The sequence below is a fragment of the Armigeres subalbatus genome, chromosome 1 (assembly GCF_024139115.2).
Source record: "Armigeres subalbatus isolate Guangzhou_Male chromosome 1, GZ_Asu_2, whole genome shotgun sequence".
NCBI lineage: Eukaryota > Metazoa > Arthropoda > Insecta > Diptera > Culicidae > Armigeres > Armigeres subalbatus.
In genome coordinates this window covers 198,606,722-198,629,139 of record NC_085139.1, presented here as the reverse complement: position 1 = coordinate 198,629,139, position 22,418 = coordinate 198,606,722, and the positions used below count along the sequence as shown (strand labels likewise).

General features: G+C 44.4%; 2 protein-coding genes and 1 long non-coding RNA gene across 3 annotated transcripts; 2 read left to right on the top strand and 1 right to left on the bottom strand.

Moving 5' to 3' along the window:
• Positions 1–2,505: 2,505 nt before the first annotated feature.
• On the top strand, positions 2,506–4,106 carry LOC134209687 (uncharacterized). The gene is made up of 2 exons (XM_062685696.1): positions 2,506–2,751; positions 3,055–4,106. Exons 1-2 carry the CDS (start codon positions 2,696–2,698, stop codon positions 3,980–3,982), a joined length of 984 nt encoding a protein of 327 aa, XP_062541680.1. The 5' UTR covers positions 2,506–2,695; the 3' UTR covers positions 3,983–4,106.
• Positions 4,107–6,713: 2,607 nt separating this feature from the next.
• On the bottom strand, positions 6,714–7,698 carry LOC134209682 (uncharacterized). The gene is made up of 3 exons (XR_009978773.1): positions 7,657–7,698; positions 7,376–7,589; positions 6,714–7,299 (listed from the first exon to the last, which is right to left on the bottom strand). It is a non-coding gene; the product is annotated as an uncharacterized LOC134209682 (long non-coding RNA).
• A 4,065-nt stretch (positions 7,699–11,763) lies between these two features.
• Positions 11,764–13,209, top strand: LOC134209675 (uncharacterized). Its single transcript, XM_062685682.1, has 2 exons — positions 11,764–12,758; positions 12,817–13,209. Exon 1 carries the CDS (start codon positions 11,800–11,802, stop codon positions 12,586–12,588), a length of 789 nt encoding a protein of 262 aa, XP_062541666.1. The 5' UTR covers positions 11,764–11,799; the 3' UTR covers positions 12,589–12,758; positions 12,817–13,209.
• Positions 13,210–22,418: the final 9,209 nt, after the last annotated feature.

Sequence of the window (22,418 nt, the reverse complement as noted above, 5' to 3'; positions counted from 1 at the left end):
GTTGCTGAAATGCATATAAACATTAAATCGAATGCGCCAGCTTTTGTAACAATCAATTAAGCTGACTATTTCAGAGGATTATGCTCAAAATGCACTTATTACATGCGAAAATCTAAAATATATCTTAATTTCACTGAGATCCAAAGTAACAGTTATCATTGTATAATGTCCTATTTGACAAATCCCAACTGATAAAATCAAAAGCAATAGGTCCCAAGTAACAAAATTGATAATAAACCATATCCACATTATGAAAAAGGCAAAACAGATATGTTATTCGAGTTCTAAGGCTGTTTTTACGTCTGAGAACCATTATATATTGTTTTTCGGTTAAAATTGGTATTAATTTTCACATTTTAATTTTCATTTCGAGAATTATTCTCAGCTCGAGGTTATTGTCAGATAGGTCCTTTTGAAATGTTTGTCTAGATATGAACGATTCCGACTGCAGAAGTTCGAAAGAACAAACAACTCAAGACAAAATTTTCAAAACGACTTATCTGCTTTTGTAAACAAAGATTCAAACGACGATTTGACGAATCTGATAGCTCTCCCACGCAAACCAACACCACCAATAGGTAGGTAAAGGTTTTCGCTACCTATTGGCGGTGCTGGTTTGCGTGGGAGAGCTATCAGATTCGTCAAATCGTTGTTTGAATCTTTGTTTACAAAAGCAGATAAGTCGTTTTGAAAATTTTGTCAAGTTACTTTTTATTCGCGATTCGTAAAATGACATGTTGAAATATTTCACTTGACACCCTGGTCCTCCCGGTAAAATCGTTTACTCATTAATGGGTACTTTTCTCTGCTATCTCTTTCTCTCTGCTAAAAAAATTACCCATTTTGGAAGAATAAGTGGATTTACTCATTTAAATGAGTAGATCCACTTATTCTCCCAAAATGGGTAAATTTTTCAGAAGATAGAAAGAGATAGCAAAGAAAAAGTACTTATTAATGAGTAAACGTGTTTCTCCGTGCTGGTGGCAAATATGGATCAATAGGTCTGTGCCAAAACAAAGGAGAAAAAAAATCAACTGTGGCAGAAACTGTTGACAGCTAAGGGAAGACCATTTATTACGTAATAAAAAAATCGACAATTTTTTAACCTTACCCCCCTCCCCCCTTCTGTGACACTTTTTGTATAAAGCATTCCCGGATAAAAATGTACTATAAGCCATTTTATAAAAAGCTCAAATGACAGGAGACCTATCAACTATTTACATTTTACAAGGAACATTTGCGAAAATGGAATGAAATGATGATGGTTTGCATGCAAATACCAAAACAAAGACCGAGCCGTCCACTCAAAATTTCGTTCAGCTGTTCGAACTTGTCTCGTAAAATGGCTTATTGGTTCAATAGTGTAAACAAATGAATTACCATACAATGTACGGTATACAATAGGATACATTGTTTCTTGATGGTTGCACAGATTGTTTCAACACTGAGGATACAATACATCAACATAAATATTTCTCTAATGTAACAATACTTGCAATTGTTTTTGAAATCTTATCGTACATAAGATTCATACATTGATAACTTTTGAAACGTTTCTTTACATTGCATATAATATATAAATACTTCATAGCAATATTTTTCTCATAGCGCCAAATTTGCATTTTTCCCTTTAAATTGCATTGTTGAACAGTAAAGCTGTCACAACTGACACAACTTGTATTTTGAACAGTTTTGTTCGAATATTTCTAATACACTCTATTGTGTGACGAAAAAAATGTATGAAAAAATCTCAGATTTGGTATTGCGCAGATTCCGCCTTATTAGACCCCTGCGCGAAAATTATTTGCGAGAATATTTTTCCCGTGTCACACACACAAATGAATTGACACTGTTTATTGTTTATTTGAGTAAACAAAAACATGTGTGTTCGATAAATAACAAAAACAAGAAACAATTACGAAGATAGTTTAAATGCATTGGTGTACACGCTAAAAATTCGAAGGAAAACGAAGTTGCGCCAGAGTCTAAAAATTGATGCAACGGGCAATATAGTTACGATACTTACCAACCCGTACATTCTATTGCGAAAACTAAAAGATATTTTAGTTACTAGATAAAGATTGTCGCTTCGGTTCCCTTTGTTCTGCTGTCCGAAACATGTGTGGTACATACCTGTCAAATCGTATGGATTTTCCTTCTTTGACATTTAGCTCCCCTATCCTCGCCAGCAAAAGATGATCCGGACAGCGACGACAGCGACAGTCTTTATCTATTTAGTAACTAAAGTATCTTTTCGAAAACTTTATTTACATTTGAGTAAATGGTTCATAACAATGCATTCTAATGTATTTCTATGGTTTTATTTACAATATAATCTATTGCCAATTTAATGTTATCGATAGTAGTGTTACAAAAAATTGTATTCTTATTCTACTGTATAAAGACTATATTATAAATAATAATTTTGTATGAAACGTCACATTTCGGACCATCTCCGCTGCCCTCCTCAACGCTTAGGCGTTACGTAATTTATGAAGGTCTCCTATTTTGTTTGTTTTTATGTCTCAGGTTTTTATGTCTCGATTCTCGATGGTTCTCAAGTTTTCGAAGAAAACTATGCGATAAAAAGTGTTTCAAAATCTAACATTTTCATAAAAATAATTAACTTTAATTTCAATTTGTTCGCTGATCTTTCGTAACTAGTTCATGTAAATCTAAACTGTTTTGTGTTACAATGGGGAATGTTAGACTCCTTTTGTTTATTTGCATCTTCAGAAGCATTGTAGCAATGTAAGTACCTACCTATATAGTATACTCAGTACTGAGTAATTTATATGAAAATCACTGAGTGAGTCATCCGTAATGTTACTATGCGAACATGTTATTTGATAATTATAGCTTATAAAATTACACTTTATCAGATTTATTAGAAAGATGGTAAAACTGTTTAAAACATAAAAGAAACTTCCAAATCAGTTTCTTTACGTAATTAAGTATAAGTATATTTATTTGTTACGATAGTCTACCAGTTAATACAGGACTTTTACTTAGGTCAAGGAAGTTTGAATGAACAGACCGTTTCTTTAATTTCAGACCTGATCGGGATTGTCCTCAACTTCAAGTTTTTGTATCACATTATTCGAAATTACTCAACCAGATGCCAGTGCAAACGTATCCTGTAAACAATTTCTGCAGCTTCCATAATACAACTTTTCACTACAGCCAAGCCGTTGAATGGTTCCAATATGCCACTACTAATAAGACTTGTGATCTGGATTTCAACCAGAATCGCCTGAACGTTATCCAAAGGCTGTTTGATCAGATGAGTTCGATTTGGGACGATGCGCATTGTGCGGACTGTGTGTCTAATAAAAATGATACGGCTCAGTTCATGGAACTGTACGAATATCAGCTGAACTGTACCAAATTTCACGAACCTAATCCATGCGAAATATGCTCTGGATTCTACACTGAGCTGCAGCGTTACTACGAAGGTTTGGTTAAAAGTCGCAAAGGGATTGTGTGCTTCGATATTGAGGATCGAATGAATCAAACTCGACATGCGTGGAGTGCCAAATACAACTGCTGTAAGGGAAAGCAACATTCGAAAATGGCCTTCATCGGATTTGCCTCAGCCATCAGCAGTCTGCCGGTTATTTTCTACGTGGCTATGTATTTTATTACGCGCATTAAGGAAAATCGAGAACGCGCCGCTGCTCCCCTGTTAAACGATGAAGCCGTTGAGGAAACCGAAGAAGAGCAGCCGCACGCAAGTACAAGTTACCCTCCTCAGCAGTTGCAGAAAGAGCAAGTTGATGATTCAAAGGGTAGCCAACGTTTTGTCGAAGAGGAACCAAAAATTAATAACCTGAACATAACAAGAGGAGTCCGCGAAGGTGATCTTATCGATATCAGCAACAGCGAAAGCAAAACCAATCATTCGCAAAAGGATTTGAAGTTGCCTGCCGATACGGGTGATGACGATGTTTCTCTATTAGGGGCAAGAAATTATCTCAATTAAAACTGATGTTAGTTTTACGGTTCAAAACTGTTTGGAGAAATATTTACGTGATGGTACTACCAAGCATGAAAAACATTTTAATTGGCTGTGCTGATTATTGAATAAAACTGAATTTTAAATATTACCTTTTTTCGACGTCTAATGCTTCCTGAAAGAAATTAACTATAGCCACTGGCGGCGCCAGAGTTCTGGTAAAGGTGGGGCACCTGCATTTTTGTCTGGTTCATTTATAATTTGGCGTCAGTAGTAAGAAATATAATTGGAGACGTTAATTTGTCAAGCGATAAATTAATTTTAAAATTTGTCAGGCAGTTCAAATGTAACGAAATCTTAATTGCATTTTATCGTCTATAATGGAAACGGTCACTAGGATTTGTTTGTAATATTATTCCAAGAACTGCAATACTCTGTGGGGTAGGTAGGCCACAGACAACTGTAATTGTTTTTTCTTCCTAAGCAATAAAGGGGGAATCTGCTCAACAGACATCCTGGGTTGTCCAGGAAGTGCGTGGTTAGGGGCATGCACGTCCAACAGCTAACGAGGGAGGCAGGATAGCATCCCCGACCCGCTAAACCGTTTCCATTGCCGCCAAGCCCATTGTCCCTTCGGTACAACCAGAAAGTAATGCTTCAAAGGGGGGCCAGTGCACAACGCACCCTCGAGGTTAGCTGCGTGTCCTTGCAGCATCAACACCATGGTATCGTGCCAGCGCATTGTCGGCTTTCCATGTGGCCTTACCACGCCCTATGTCCTCGGAAGGTGGGAAGGGTCGACTTCGCGCCTGCTTCCCTCTGCACGACTGGTATCAAGAATGATGATGCCGCGGGCACCCCAAATTGACCTCTCTGCGATAGGGACTATTCGCCAGCACACAGAGGGACTTGCCGACGCGGTGCCTATGCCTGCCCCAGCCTTGACGAGGAGCCCTTTCCCGGCGAGGCCGAGTGTCCGAACCGGTGTAGGTACTTGGGCTTATTCTACGAGTCGAGTGACGTGAGGTGAGTCGATTTCAGCAATTCTCACGTGAGGTGACCATGTTATTCAAATGGGGCTATACGACTCTTCTCACGTCATTCGAGCAATCTCACGTCACTCCACTCGTAGATTAAGCCCAACTGTCTGAAGCAACCATGGCCTGTAAGGACCTGGGTCAGGTGGAAAGTGATTTCCCCATGGCGCCTCTTGACCCACGTACCAATTTCCGGTATCAACCTATGTGTCCATCTACCCTTAGTGGAACTGTCCCACGCACGCTGCCATTTGACCATTGAGGCCAACCTGACAGTCCTACGGATGCCTCTCGTGCCGCGCATTTCGAAGCACTCTATGTCTTCACCGATAACGATGTCAATAGGCATCATACCGGTGATGACGCAAAGTGCATCGTGCGACACGGTACGGTCCACGCGCGCAACTCTTAGGTGCCCGCCAGAGTAAACGCGACGAGCGATGCGACGCGACTCACGTAAAAGAATAACAATCATTATCAACAGGCTGTCAAATTGCACTGTCGCGTCGCATCGCACGTCGTGTTTACTCTGACTTCGCCCTTAGGCACATGAGCCTATACATACTTTCTAACTTCGTTCTGTAGCAGTCAATACGCAGGGCCGTGCCCCAAGCTGACCCCCATTCCTCAGTATGGACAGAGCGACACTAGCCAGAAGCTTGCGCTTGCTGGCATAAATCGCTGATGGAGCGTTCAGAGGTAACCGCGCAGTTGCCTGCCCTTATCACCGCTTGTTGCTCCGACTTTCGGTTGTTAACAACAACCACTTCAGTCTTGTGGTGAGCCAGTTCTAACTTCCTGGAACTCATCCACTTCTCCACAATTGCGATCGAGTGGGCTGCAGTCAACTCCACCTCTTCGATCGATTCGCCGTAGACCTCCAGCGTAATATCGTCAGCGAAGCCGACGATTACCACGCCCACCGGGAACTTCAACCTCAAGACACCGTCGTACATAACGTTCCATAACACCGGACCCAGTATGGAACCTTGCGGAACCCCTGAGGTTATGTCAACGCACTTCCGACCCGCCTCCGTGACGTATACCAGTACTCGATTCTGGAAGTAGCTTCCGAGGTACTTGTACAGGTACTAGGGAATTCCAAGACGCAGGAGCACATCTGAAATAGCTGCCCAACTGGCACTATTGAATGCATTCCTCACGTCGAGAGTCACTACTGCACAATAGCGAACTCCCCTCCTCGGTCGGTCGACCATCGTGGCGGTGCATAGCAGCTGCAGAAGAAGACCCCGTTGACTTTGGCAATGACGAAGCCCTCGTGTGTCGAAGACACCAACTCTTGGACTGGGTATTTCCCCGTTGTCCATATCGCCGCCATATTAGACACATCGGTGACCCAATTACCGTTCCTGGCGGGTACCCGGATAGGATCTGCTATGATGGCGATATCCGTCCCCCATTCAGCAACTGTCTGACACAGCAGTTGCTTTTCTGCATCACAGTGGTTCAGGTTTAGCTGCGTTACCTGCACTGTGATTTTGCAGCACGCTTAAACGCCGGGCACTTCGAACCCCCTATGGGGTGCTTGCTGTTCACAGCTTTGCTGAAAGAAATCAAACAATTGGGAGGGTTCGTGCAGCATGAAACTCGCTAGCTCACGGGAGGGTATTCAACCGGGTCGTTACGCTTATTCAATCACCCCTCTACTCAAGGTGAGGATGATTCGGTTCTTCGCAGGAGGGAACTATATACAGAGCCATCATAAAAGGCGATAATGATGTAGGATGGGCAAAGCTATTTGATGTAGAAAGGGGGGGGGAGGGTATCAATACACACAGTGATCCAAGAAGGACGAGGATTGGTGGTCCCTTTGTGGACCCGGGAGGACGACGCAACGAAAATGGTGAAAGACCTTTATAATTCAGGGCTGCTCTTTCTTAAAGTTAGCTACACCTGAGGTTAACAATTCTACAATTTTATTTGTGACGTCACATTTGGGGGTACTTGCGCTTTGGTGTTGGATTCGGTGTGGAAGTGGCCGATCTGGCCGGCTTGGCGTTGGTCGCAGGGTCTTTACAGTCCGGACGTCAATCCACGGTCGGGACGAGTGCGGCACAGGAATGTGGCTGGAAGATGGCGGCCTACGTTTAACAAGCGGCAATCCTGCGTGCTCAAAAGCAATGGCGGCACGGATTTGGACCGAAAGTCTCCGGCATCCAAATCGTCAGGATCTATACGGCCGAAGGAACCGGAACTAGCTCTTCGCCCACGGAAGTTTCCACCGATGCACTGCACTGTCGAGAACTTGGAAAAAGCACAAAAGAAAAAGGTCCCTTTGTCGTGGACCTGGACACACCGGATTAGTACCCTGCGACGTCACTTCCTAACCTCTAATTTTTCATCTGTTCACATTAACATTTACCTTTTTCTATTTCGTTTTTAATTCGTTTTTCACTGTCGTTATTTGTTCGTGTGGATTCGAATGGGATTTTACTATAATTTTAAAGCATTACATTAATTTAGGCTAAGTTTGACCCATTAACACTACTAACCACACTAATCGATTTTTACTAACACAAATCCGTACTATTTAATTTATAACAATAAGTATTTTAACGACTAACATTGAACAGATCCTATTATAAGAAAAGAAACAACACAAAATTAAAAAGAGCTTCACCAACAATAATTCAGACAATAAACCTTTTATAACTTAAACACGCGCGCACTACTACTTCTTTCTAGGATCACTATGCAAAAGAGAAAGAGAGTTCATTTTCCGCATCCTTTATACCCTTCATAGCATAAATTATGTTTTATGTTTTTAGTTTGCCCATCCTGTTGCATTGAGCACCTCTATAGGCAAGCTCAAATGGAACAGGGCTGTGCGTATTTTGCCCGAACTCAAACTGCTCGAACGTCTATCGCATCTGGTCACACTTGGTATGACGTGAAAGTGGAACACGCACTCACTCGTGAGACGATCTTCGACCAGTGAGTGTGACAGTTCCGAGGTGTAATGTTTGGAAAGGTCGTAATGGGAGGGATTGGTGACGGAAATTCACTTGTGGTGGAGCCAACAAGTCCATATTGGAACCGAACGGTTACAAGCATTGTGCCTTATGTCCCTCCAATCCGCAGCGTCGACAGAGCTTGCTTCTGTTAGGGCCTTTGCAGTCCCATTGCTTGTGCCCCAGGTCCAAACACTTGAAGCAAACTTCGGGTTGCTCGTATATGCCCACAGGGCACACCGACCATCCCACCTTGACCCTCCCTAACTTGACTACCTTGGAGGCGTCCGCTACAGATAGCCGAGCCAATGCTACCTGTGTCCCTGTCGGACCTTTCCGTAACCGAACGGCTGCGGTGGACGTCTCCACTTCACACTGTCGCCGCAGTGCCGTGACGAGCTCTTCGACTTCGGTGATTTCGTCCAGGTCTTTAATCCTTAGATTCACCTCCGTCGTGAGTGCCCTCACCTTGACCGTCTCGCCTAGGACTTCCTCCACCAACTTCTTGTAGGCGGCGCCCTTTTGCGAGACGCCCCGCTTCAGTTCTCGCCCGTCCGGGTGCGTCTTATTCGACGTACGTCGGAGCCGAGTTCACCGAGCTTGACGTCACTCCTCATCGCCTTCAAGACGTCCGAGTACTTAGCCTCGTCCGTCTTGATGACTTCGGGATCAACCTTGCCTGAGTCCGTGAATCCTTGGGCCTCAGTCTGGGTAGACCTCGACTCCACGGATTTCACGGGTTTGCACTTGGCCGTCCCGACCGCCCTCTCCAGCTTGGCGTCCAACATCGACTTTCGAAGTTTCAGCAAGCTCCCCTTGAGGTCCTTACTGATAATATGCTTCGATGACGCAAAGTCGATGATGGCGTCCAGCTGTTCCGTCACCACCTCGAAGGCCGAAAGCCCATCGCGTTTGCGGTTCATCGCCCTCACAAGCCGTGGGCCGTCCATAACCACTACCGGCGTAGCTAGGGAGAAGGTTATGTGACCCACGCTGGCGCTGCGCACTGAGCTGCTGACTATTGCCGCTGGCCTCCTATAGGCGGAGACCTGAACAACCCACCTCTTGCGAAGGGGTTGTCGCCTACACTACTATCACTAATTGAAGAAGAATTGACTTGTTTTTCCATTTTGATCCCACGAGTTGCTCGGGAAAAGAGGTCTACCACGCCAGAGCGCAGCATGACGCGATAAGGGACAATTACTGTGGAGGGTGCCCACACTGAAAATATTGTACACGCTTGTATAATGTTCTTTTTCACGTGCAATGAACGTGTTTTATCACTCACCAATTTTATGTATAATCCACGTTCGATTCTGTATTAATGTTATTGAATTTCAACCACTTGCAAAAACTGTTTAATTCAACGTGTTTTGAACACGGGCAGCAGGGACTATGTCCAAGGGCTTGACGATCCCTCCCCAGGCCATCTGCGAGTTGTGGGGCTTGCCTAGGATGTGGTGGGGTTTGACAGTGGGCCCTGTTAAACCTCTATAAAAAGCTGCATGTATCCGCAAGTAGGCCCCACCAAAGCGACCGTGTGCCGCTCAAAGCGCACAAGCCCAAGTCCTGGTGTTAGGTGGGACGCTAAACAGCCCTGACACGACGGCCCTCCGACGAGACAGGAGGTTTGCGCAGGCCCAATAAGCCGCCTAGAAAACCAATCATTACGAACAATATAAGAGATAATGCGACTCGATATAATCGGCAATGACCTAGGCGACGAATACAGGATCACGATTGGAAGCTTGGAACATGGGATTGCAAGGCGCTGGGTTTCGCAGGTTGCGACAGGATGATCTACGATGAATTACATCCCCGCAACTTCGACGTCGTGGCGCTGCAGGAGATTTGCTGGACAGGACAGAAAGTGTGGAAAAGCAGGCATCGAGCGGCTACCTTCTACCAAAGCTGTGGCACCACCAACGAGCTGGGAACCGGCTTCATAGTGCTGGGTAAGATGCGCCAACGCGTGATGGGGTGGCAGCCAATCAACGCAAGGATGTGCAAGCTGAGGATAAAAGGCCGTTTCTTCAACTATAGCATCATCAACGTGCACTGCCCACACGAAGGGAGACCCGACGACGAGAAAGAAGCGTTCTACGCACAGCTGGAGCAGACATACGATGGATGCCCACTGCGGGACGTCAAAATCGTCATCGGTGACATGAACGCGCAGGTAGGAAGGGATGAAATGTATAGACCGGTCATCGGACCGGATAGTCTGCACACCGTATCGAATGACAACGGCCAACGATGCATAAACTTCGCAGCCTCCCGCGGAATGGTAGTCCGAAGCACTTTCTTTCCCCGCAAAAATATACATAAGGCCACATGGAGATCACCCTAACCAAGAAACGGAAAACCAAATCGACCACGTTCTAATCTACGGTAAATTCTTCTCCGACATCACGAACGTCCGCACTTACCGCAGTGCGAATATTGAATCCGACCACTACCTCGTTGCAGTATGCCTGCGCTCAAAACTCTCGACGGTGTACAACACGCGTCGAAGTCGGACGCCGCGGCTTAACATTGGGCGGCTACAATACGGTAGACTAGCCCAAGAATACGCGCAGCAGCTGGAAGTGGCACTCCCAACGGAAGAGCAGCTAGGCGCAGCGTCTCTTGAAGATGGACAGATATTCGATCCACCATTGGTAGCACCACAACCGCTGCACTTGGCACGGTGCCCTCGGATCAGGGAAACGACTGGTATGACGGCGAATGTGAGCAGTTAGTGGAAGAGAAGAATGCAGCATGGGTGAGATTGCTGCAACACCGCACGAGGGCGAACGAAGCACGATATAAACAGGCGCGGAACAGACAAAACTCGTTTTTCCGGAGGAAAAAGCGCCAGCAGGAAGATCGAGACCGTGAAGAAACGGAGCAACTGTACCGCGCTAATAACACACGAAAGTTCTATGAGAAGTTAAACCGTTCACGTAAGGGCCACGTGCCACAGCCTGATATGTGTAAGGACATAAACGGGAACCTTCTTACGAACGAGCGTGAGGTGATCCAAAGGTGGCGGCAGCACTACGAAGAACACCTGAATGGCGATGTGGCAGACGAAGATGGCGGTATGGTGATGGACCTGGGAGAACGCGCGCAGGACAGAATTCTACCGGCTCCAGATCTCCAGGAAATCCAGGAGGAGATTGGCCGGCTGAAGAACAACAAAGCCCTGGGGTTGACCAACTACCAGGAGAGCTATTTAAACACGGTGGTGAGGCACTGGCTAGAGCGCTGCACTGGGTCATTACCAAGATTTGGGAGGAGGAAGTTTTGCAACAGGAGTGGATGGAAGGTGTCGTGTGTCCCATCTACAAAAAGGGCGATAAGCTGGATTGTAGCAACTACCGCGCAATCACATTGCTGAACGCCGCCTACAAGGTACTCTCCCAAATTTTATGCCGTCGACTAGCACCGTGGCGAACGCTCCACCACGGACCAGGTGTTCGCCATTTGCCAAGTACTGCAGAAATGCCGCGAATACAACGTGCCCACACATCATCTATTCATCGACTTCAAAGCCGCATATGATACAATCGATCGGGACCAGCTATGGCAGCTAATGCACGAACACGGTTTTCCGGATAAACTGACACGGTTGATCAAAGCGACGATGGATCGGGTGATGTGCTTAGTTCGAGTTTCAGGGGCATTCTCGAGTCCCTTCGAAACCCGCAGAGGGTTACGGCAAGGTGATGGTCTTTCGTGTTTGCTTTTCAACATCGCTTTGGAAGGGGTACGAAGAGCAGGGATTAACACGAGTGGTACAATTTTCAATAAGTCCGTCCAGCTATTTGGTTTCGCCGACGACATAGATATTATGGCACGTAACTTTGAGAAGATGGAGGAAGCCTACATCAGACTGAAGAGGGAAGCTAAGCGGATCGGACTAGTCATCAACACGTCGAAGACGAAGTACATGATAGGAAGAGGTTCAAGAGAAGACAATGTGAGTCACCCACCGCGAGTTTGCATCGGTGGTGACGAAATCGAGGTGGTAGAAGAATTTGTGTACTTGGGCTCACTGGTGACTGCCGAAAATGACACCAGCGGAGAAATTCGGAGACGCATAGTGGCTGGAAATCGTACGTACTTTGGACTCCGCAAGACGCTCCGATCGAATAGAGTTCGCCGCCGTACCAAACTGACAATCTACAAAACCGTAATTAGACCGGTAGTCCTCTACGGACACGAGACCTGGACGATGCTCGTGGAGGACCAACGCGCACTTGGAGTTTACGAAAGGAAAGTGCTGCGTACCATCTATGGTGGGGTGCAGATGGCGGACGGTACGTGGAGGAGGCGAATGAACCACGAATTGCATCAGCTGTTGGGAGAACCATCCATCGTTCACACCGCGAAAATCGGACGACTGCGATGGGCCGGGCACGTAGCCAGAATGTCGGACAGTAACCCGGTGAAAATGGTTCTCGACAACGATCCGACGGGCACAAGAAGGCGAGGTGCGCAGCGGGCAAGGTGGATCGATCAGGTGGAAGATGACTTGCGGACCCTCCGTAGACTGCGTGGTTGGCGACGTGTAGCCATGGACCGAGCCGAATGGAGAAGACTTTTATATACCGCACAGGCCACTTCGGCCTTAGTCTGAATAAATAAATAAATAATTGAACATCGTTCCACCAGTTCATGCTTTGGCGAAAACAGGAACATGGCGCTCAGTGATAATACCTCCTGGGAGGATTTAAAAACAGTTTTCGACGTTCTTAAAAATTGATTTACTTTGTTACATTTTCTGGACGAGTATGCACATTAACAAAGGTGAGTTAAAGCCTGAATTTTATCGGAATTTATTTATCAAACAAAATCTTATTTCCAGAGAGTATTGATTATGCGATTAGGGAAGTTTCATGTGGGAAAACGATTTTTCAGACGAGCCCGCTCAACACGCAACTGAGATGCATGTGGTAAACTATAAAAAAAATCTGCGGAAGTATCTATAAGGATTTGATTCTCAGAATCTGAAAAAAACTGCAGGCTATAAGCTAGTGAATCAGTGTGAAAATCTTTGGGAATATCTAGCTAAATTATAGCAATAATCAGAAACAATTTAGCTAAATGATAACAACCAGACAAAATTCCAATTTATCGCAAATGTCATCATGTATTTCAATTGTATTAACAACAATAAAAGCAAATAAAAAATATGTTTATGTTGAATAATTATTTTGTTGGTTAGATTTATTCATTGTTTTCCTGCACAAGAAAATGTAATCCCTTAAAATTGAACGTGAAACGCTTTTGAAATTGTCTACTATTCCATGTCAATTTAACGTGTTTCGCATTATCATTCTTCAAGCAATTCAAATGTATCTAACGATCTGCATTTTGACATTTGGAACTGGAAATACACGATATTTCAATGTGTTCATCAATTAGTGAAAATTCATGTGTAAAACCAGTTGAGTGAACGTGTACAATATTTTCAGTGCAGGTACCCTAGGCTCCGTTAAAGGCCTAGCTCATTATTTCACCCCCCTGACCATGCATCCCCTCGGCACGGGTCGCTTTACACCTTGGGATTAGGGGTTAGGGACGATGGTCCCGTTGGTCGCACCCACTCACTCTAGCTGATGTCAGAAGGACAACAGTGCCCAGGCTGCACTACCAGCTAAGTACAAAACCCTTAGCTGGCGGTCAATTGTCATCGAAAGACCCGAGGAAGCGTGAGATTGTAACTTATGAGGACCAGAGCTGTGTAGGTCACTCCTTCCCAGATGTCAACTCACCATTTCGCAGCCCACAGACAACTGTCAACAGGGAATGTCGAGGTGAGGAGGGAAGGTTAGAATAGCACGTGTGTAGCATGACAAAAAAACGGCCTGTTTGCAAGTATGTGCTGGGGTTCTCTGACTGGTGAAGTGGGGTGTCACTCACTGTCATTTGGGTGCTTACGAAAGCTTGTAAGGGGGTCATGGAGGGATTGGTCACGTAACAGGAGGGGGCATCTTGCGGAACCGCGTCGGTACCTATGCTGCATGCTCCCCCACGGCGCTTGGCTTCCATATTCATTGAAGGAAGTGGAAGTAGCCAGCCTCTCGCTTTTCCTGCAAGCGTTAGGTACAAGCCACATAGGCCTCGTTGCCTGGTCTACCCTGGGTGACGCTAAAACGAACAAAGAAAGGGGGGGGGGTGTAAATTGAATGAGGCCGGATGAGGGGGACCAGCAACACTCCGTTAGCTTCATCGAAACATATTCCGATCAACCTAGCCAAATTTTAGCCATCATGACGGAATGTGCGCTATCGATTTTAGCTTTAGAGCATTGAACAATAGACAAAGGCATGGTTCATGAACTTTTTGAACACCCCCAAAAGATAAAAGCACATGGAATCGCCCGCCATTTTGTTTCATCGACAAAAACTCCATCTGAGATTAGTTCAAAGGAAACAGTCTCGGAGGCTCATTGCCTGAGTTAAACAATGGCATCTGATATCGTTTCAACGGAAGAAGGAAACCTGCGGATCCTGCTCATTCCGGGAGACGGAGACCGCTTAAGCTTGGACTCCAAATCTGGGGCACGAAGCCCAAGGGAGCGTCCACAAATTACGTAACGCTTTGAGGGGGGAGGGGGGTTGGCCAAAGTGTGACGTTCCATACAAAAATTTCAGACGTTTCATACAAAAAGTGTGACATAGGGGGGAGGGGGATTGAAAATGCCTAATTTTTGCGTTACGTAATTAATGGATCTTCCCCAACACGGAAGAAATGAAGTTCAGAGTAAGAACGTTGAGGGCAGTAGTAGTGCAGTTTTACAGCACGAATCATACAGAATGGAGCGACCGCTCACATGCGCAAGCAGTATCAGTAAGCAGTAAATTTGCGGGGATTATTCATTATTATTATTATTATTATTTATAAGAAGTAGTGCTGGAAGGTAGTTCCGGGGGGATCAGGGTATTAGTAGAGAGGGTAACTCAAGTAGCCTTCCGTTACTTGGGTGGGTTTAGTGGGTAGGCCTTCCGCCATCCCCACACCCTGAGTGATAATTTCAGGTGTCTGTTTGCAGATTTGCCTTCATCCCTCTAAAAAAAGGGTGAAACATGTCGGACTATCGAAGCCAGAACGATAGATCGTCCGGGGAACCGCACGACGACGAACAGAGTGGAACACACGCGGCGGACACTAGCCAAGCACCAGCGGACAAAAGGGAATCGGATTTGAGTGTCAAACACTAAACTCGCGAGGAAAATCTATTTTAGAAAAGAGTATTTATTTCTAGCGTATGGTGGTATGAACGTTTACAAGACGCGGCAAACTTTGTTGTAATAAAAATTGTCTGAAAAAGGTTGCCAGTTTATTATACAGTGTAGCTGATTATCTAGGCATACATTAGGGAAGAGCGTAATCATTGTCTTCCGACACTCCTCCTCAATGTGTAGCTCCTTTACGGTAACACCCCAAGCATTTCTCTGAATCGCTCGAGCTTCCCGGGGCCAAGCGGTTTCGTCAACACGTCAGCTGCCATGGCGTCAGTAGAGCAGTACTCCAGGGTTAGCTGTTCATTCTTGCAGAGCTCCTCGACGAAACGCTCTTTTGTGTCGATATGCTTCGACTTCCGACTCGATCTCCCTGTCTTCACAAAAGTAATGCAGCTCTGGTTGTCCTCTTTCAAAATCGTTGGTAGGGTTTGTTCTTCATCGAGGTCACGAAGCAGGTGCCTCAGCCAAATGGCGTCTTGGCTTGCCTCACATAGGGCGACGTACTCCGCTTCCATGGAGCTGAGTGTCACGCAAGTCTGGCGTCTGCTCGCCCACACAATCGCACCAGCACCGAAATGAAACACGAATCCTGACGTTGACCGACGCGTCTCGACATCATCGGCCCAATCCGAGTCGCAGTATCCTGATAATACACTACTATGATCTGCTGTTAGATTTAGGCAGTACTCCTTCGTACCTTGCAGGTAGCGCAGCACCCGCTTAGCTGCCGTCCAATCACGTTCTGTAGGCTTAGCGAACTTGCGCCCCAGAATAGCCACACATGCGGCAATGTCTGGTCGGGCGCAAACTGAAAGATAGAGCAGGCCGCCTACCAAACTCCTGTAGTGCGTCGGATTCTGGAGATTTTCACTGGTATCGACGTTTTTAGCATACCCAGGATCCATTGGACATTTAGCTGATTTAGCCTGGCTCATCCCGAATCTCTCCAACAGCTGATCAACGTAAGCAACCGCAATTTAAAAGTCCCAGTTTCGCTTTTCACCTCCATGCCCAGGAAGTGACTAACGTTCCCCAGGCAAGTTAACTCAAACACGTTGTTGAGAGCGGCGTGTATCCGGCTGATATCTTCTTCGTCAGCAGATGCGATAAGAATATCGTCGACGTATACTAACAAAAAAATTGTTTTACCACGTACCTTTTTGAAAAACAGACATTGATCTGCGGTAGACTGTTGAAACCCAAGCCGGCCAAGAACGTCCTGCAGCTTCTTATTCCAGCATCTTGCCGACTGTCGTTGGCCGTAAATGCTACGCTTCAGTCGACACACCAGCTCCTCCTGACCTGGTACCGCAAACCCCGGCGGTTGTTTCATGAACACTCAAGTATGCCGACATCGAGATGTTTCACAAGAAGTCCTTTCTTCGCAGCCACAGCGAGGAACGTGCGGATTGTTGCCTGTTGCGTCACAGGAGCATACACTTCACCAAAGTCAATACCGTACTTTTGCGCATACCCTTGCGCCACAATGCGGGCTTTGCACCTCACCGCCTGTCCCGATTCGTTCTTTTTCACCTTAAAAATCCATTTAGAACCGATAACCCTGCGGCCTTTGGGCGGCGACACGAGTTCCCAAGTCTCGTTTCGACGATGCGATTCGAGTTCATCAGCCATTGCATCCCGCCACACTTGTTTTTGTTTCGCTTCTTCAACACTGTTTGGTTCTTCTTCTTTTGCGTATATCGCACTTCCTGCTGTAACTTCAAAATCTTTGAGATACTGAGGCACAACACCACGATTCATCCTTGTAGATCGCCGTACTTCACGGCTTCGGGGCTCTTCCTCGTCGCTCAAAGAGTCATACACACTTTTACCACTATCATTGTCATTAGGTTCATTTTCTCGTCGCTGCACATTAAGAGGATCTTCTTGTGTTTTCACACCCTCTGTTTCTTCTCCGTTTCCCGTGAACGGCGGAATCTTCACTTTTTCCACTGCTATGCGGCGCTCCTCCTCAGGAACAATCGGAAACTCCAACGCTGACGATCCGTTGCCGAGTTCAATGAACTTAACATCCCGGCTCACTGTGATCTGGTTGGTCGCACGATCCACGAATCGATAACCCTTACTTTCCATAGAGTAGCCAACCAGAGTCAACTTTCGCGCTTTACTCTCCATTTTCGCTCGCTTCACTGACGGTATATGCACAAAAGCCTCACTTCCAAATACTCGCAGATGACTGAGGTCTGGTTTCCTCCCCCACCACAGCTCATATGGTGTGCGTTGGATCGATCGAGATGGCAATCGGTTCTGGAGATAGGTGGCCGTCAGCACGGCTTCGCCCCAAAAACGCTTCTCCAGTCCGGCATCTAGCAACATGCAGGTTACCATTTCGGTAATTGAGCGGTTTTTCCGCTCCGCGACTCCGTTGGACTGCGGCGAGTAAGCCGTAGTATATTGTGGCACGATCCCCTCCTTCTTGTAGAAGCTTCGCAAGTCAGAGTTATCGAACTCTCCGCCGCCGTCAGAGCGGATTACGCGTGGCTTACGTCCGAAAATATTTTCGACCCATCTCACAAAGTCCTTAATGTTTTCCGCAGCTTTCGATTTGTTCTTCAGCAAATACGTTACAGTGAACCGGCTGTGATCATCAATTAGATGCATCACATAACGATTGCCACTTGGAGTCGTTTACTTCATTTGACCACTTGTGGAAATGGAGCACGAGCCGATTTCCCCTCGGCACAGCGTTCGCAAACGATTTTCAGGTTACATTTGCTTACCTTTATACCTGTTGCCATATCGACCGTTACCAAACACTCCGCTGCCACCCAGTCACGGTGACCCAGACGCCGATCCCACTGATGTCTGCAGTTTTCAGTGTGCTGACCTACTGTAGCGGCCAACGAAGCCGCACCCTGGCGCAAGTGGTACAATCCACAACTTCGACTACCAGTTGCAACTATATCACCGCTTTGATCCGAAATTTTACAGTTATCCTTCCCGAAGGTCACATTAAGTCCCTTTTGAACCAACTGACTCACAGATATTAAACTGGATGCGAGTCCGGGTACAAATTGCACTCCACTCATTTCGATCTTCACCGTTTTCTCTTTATCGTCTATACCAAATAGTACACCACATCCTTGGCCGAGAATCTGGGTTCGCTTACCATCGGCGAGGGTAATCCATCCTGCTTCATATTTCTTCAGTGAAGTGAAGAACGACTCATCAGAAGTCATATGAGCGCTGGCTCCACTGTCGATTATCCACGACGAAAATTCACGACCGACGGTAAACGCAACATTTCGCACTTCACTGTGAGTAGCCTTCGCCTTCACTTGCTCTTTCTTGACTGCCTCCTCCTTCTGAGAAGCAAGGTATTTCCGGCAGTTGCGCTGGAGGTGGCCGGGTAGCTTACAAAAATGACACGTTCGAGTTTCCTTCCGCGGCTTGTTTCCTGAACGATTCATTTGAGAACGCATAGCCTTTTCGGGTTTTGCTGAGGCTCCGTCACGCTCACGACGGCGTTGGTACTCGTCCATCAAATGAGCTTAAACCATTGACGAATACATAGACGGAGTGGTGCCCATTTTTCGGGCACCACTATATACCCCTGGGGAGTGACGGATTACAATTATTACAATCACTCGACCATTGAGAAGCCCCTCAATTCAAATCACGTCAGTTTGACAACAGTTGTCATTTCTATTTTTGTTTACCTCCTGTTTCTGATTCAAAAATCAATTCGGCATCAACATTTCAAAAGGGCGGAACTGACAATTGTAAACAAATCTAGTTTTCATTGTAATTACACAGAAAGAAAAATCATTAATAAAATTAAGAAAACCGTTGGTTAAAATAAAAAGTTGCGTTGGTTCTTTTTCGTAGAGAGTTGGGTATGTTTAAAACAAAAGTACGCTAACTTTTACGCACACCATGGCTTAAAAGCAGCGTACCACTCTGAAATTAAAAGTTTAAGTTTTCAATTCAAAACTGTAGAACTGTCAAATCCAAATTGTGGCACTGTAAAAAAATAAGAGTGATCTATTTATTTTTATTCTGAAATTAAACATTGATTAGCCCAAAAAGTCCCTTCCCCTTCCTTCATCATTTTCTTTCAAATCGAATTAAATCCTAAAGGCCACCTTACACCTCGGGAATTTGGTCCGCGGATTTTTTCCCCATGCATTTTTGCATATGCGATGTTTTCGGGATTTGGGCACGGAAAATCAAAATCCCGGCCCATTTAAAATGCACGGGGATCAAAATCCGGTGCAAAATTTTCCCGAGGTGTAAGGCAGCCTTAATGAATAGAAGTTTTTATTTTTTTATTCTTCGAGATCCTTTTTTCCAGCATTTTTAGTTGAGGTAGAATGCAATTTTAAGGCAGCACTAAAAGAACGTCAAGGTACTGCAGCCTCTTATCGTGGTGCGCATCGTAGGCATGTAGACACCGTACCCTTGACCGCAGCATAATTTTCCGTCAGCTTCAAATCCCGAAACATAGAGCTTGCTGACGTTTGATCATCTTTCTCTTGTACACGCACAGAATGGATGGGATTTGTTTTCATCGGGAAACGCTTCGGAAGCGTTTCCCGATGAAAACAAATCCTATCCATTCTGTGCGTGTACAAGAGAAGGATGATCAAACGTCAGCAAGCTCTATAAAATTATCTGTAAAAAAAAGCAGAAATCTTATATAAGTACAGGCTATGATATGTAATACTAAGGACACACCTGTGGTACTTGTACCATGGTACAAGAGGACAAGAAAATTATTCCAAGACTATCTTTGATAAAGACAATAATCAGTACGGAACTCATTTCAAGATTCTTGTACCATGGTACTTGTACCACCAGTGTGTCATTAGTATAATGCTTTCGAAGCAAAAGCAGTTTTGTTCTCGTTATTGAAGCTGAGATTGAAGCAGAGTTATTGGGCACTTTTTAGCGATGGCTAAAATGAGTACACAATAATGCCGCACCGGTGGTGATTCTTCAAGTTCTATCGGTACATTTTAGGTTTTCGTTTACAAAAGGACTTACCTCCAGGTTCCGTTCGGTGGGCAGTGCCTTTTCTGGTGATTTGGCATTTTTTGCGATGATTATAGCCTAGACCGAAACCTAGACTGTCTGGCCAGCCTGGCCTAAAAACAAAACAGGGCATAGCACAACACAATTAGACACTGTTATTTGGTTTCCGACACCACTAATTTTCCGCCAAACAATGCTTTTCGGCTGGGGATAGAGGCGACAGGCGAGAGAGTTAAAATGGCTGTCAAAAATGTTTAGCGCACACTGTGACTTTTCCGTTGTTAAATAGTCAAAAATAGTTTTAATCAATTTGCAAAAAAGAAATCAATTTTGTACAAAAGTTTAGAAGTTTTTTTTAAATTAGTGGATTTTTTTTTAATTCTAACGACATATAACAATCATAATTTGAGAAGATGGTTTTACAATGTTTCGAAAATAGAATGTGCATTTGCATAGCATGTGGAAGATTCTTTTCGAAAAATGTAATTCCTTTCGTTGGGGCTTAATCCTTCCTTTAACCTACGACCCTCTGTATACGCGTATACTAGGGTGTCCCAAAATTGGACCAAGTCTGGGATTTTGGGGGCTCAACCTTCAAATGAAAGCTTAGGGTATAACAAAAGAAAAATTGTTCTACGACAACTCTGGGAAATGACGTTTAGGGGTGGCCCCGACGCGTTTTATGAAAAAAATGCATTTTTTATAGGTAACATCGAAAATACCGGTATATCGGAATGAAATTCGATGAAACCCATCCATTTTATATTTTTTACATTTAACTTAGGGTCTATACTTTATGGTAAAACTTTGATACCGCATGTTTTAGGTCTATATATTTTTCACTGATGCTTTAAATGCCCAAAAATGATGAATTTTTCTTAATATTTTTTTATTAATGCATCCAAAACGGGTATCCATCATAATGCTTTCGAAACTAGATAGACATAGAAAGGTGGGGAATTTTATAACGAATATTTTGCGAAAAATAGCAACCTCCTGTCTCTATCCGTTTAAAAGTTATTCACGATTTACTGCAGCTTGGAAAAAGACTTTTTGAAATTTCGGATCATAATACCTGGATCATGTTTAAGTAAAGAAACGCCTACTTTTCCATACCAACCAAATGAGTGCTTTAATAACCAATATAGCATTCATATGAGTTGCATAAAATTGATTTTAATACTTATTTGAGTGTTATAATGGAAACCCAACGATGGACCAGCAGTAACATGACTGACTACAAATTGTTCAGTTAGTCTGGGTGAGTACTCAAATAGATTGATGAATATGGTTTCAAAACTACCCATAGGTAGGTTCAGCTATCGTTTCGTGGTTTGGTGAGCTGTGCAATGTTTCACGATAACATGGAAATTAATTGTTTTCTGACCAACTTGATTTTTTAACCAGCACGATCATGTGAAGTTAATCCGGCTGGATCATTTTGGTCCCGATTTATCGATGCAATCAATTTATCATTGTATTCAGTATTGGTAGGCAAAATAGTTCGTAATTAGTGTAGATTGTTCTTATTTCCAGAGATTCCGTAGATGGTAGATGCCAAATATTTCAATATGCATTATAAAATAATAATGATAATAGTAATTTGTGTAACTAGTTGCAAAAGGTGATTTAATCAGCATGGTTGTACGTTTATCCAACGAGGCTTGCCGAATGAGATAAATACTACGAGTGCTGATAAAATCGAGTTTTGCAATTAGTTGCACACACTATTTTTTGCAATGGCGTAAAATGAGCTTCAATATGGCGTAAAATATGACAAATCGATATCAAAATGATCTAGTTGGATTTGCTTCACATGATCGTTCTTACAAAAAATCAAGATGGTCACAAAACAACTAATTTCCATGTTATCGAGAAACATTGCACAGCTCGACAAACCATGACACGAAAACTGAACCTACCTATGGGTAGTTTTGAAACCATATTCATCAATCTATTTGAGCACTCACCCAGACTAACTGAACAATTTGTAGTCAGTCATGTTACTGCTGGTCCATCGTTGGGTTTCCATTATAACACTCAAATAAGTATTAAAATCAATTTTATGCAACTCATATGAATACTATATTGGTTATTAAAGCACTCATTTGGTTGGTATGGAAAAGTAGGCGTTTTTTTACTTAAACATGATCCAGGTATTATGATCCGAAATTTCAAAAAGTCTTTTTCCAAGCTGCAGTAAATCGTGAATAACTTTTAAACG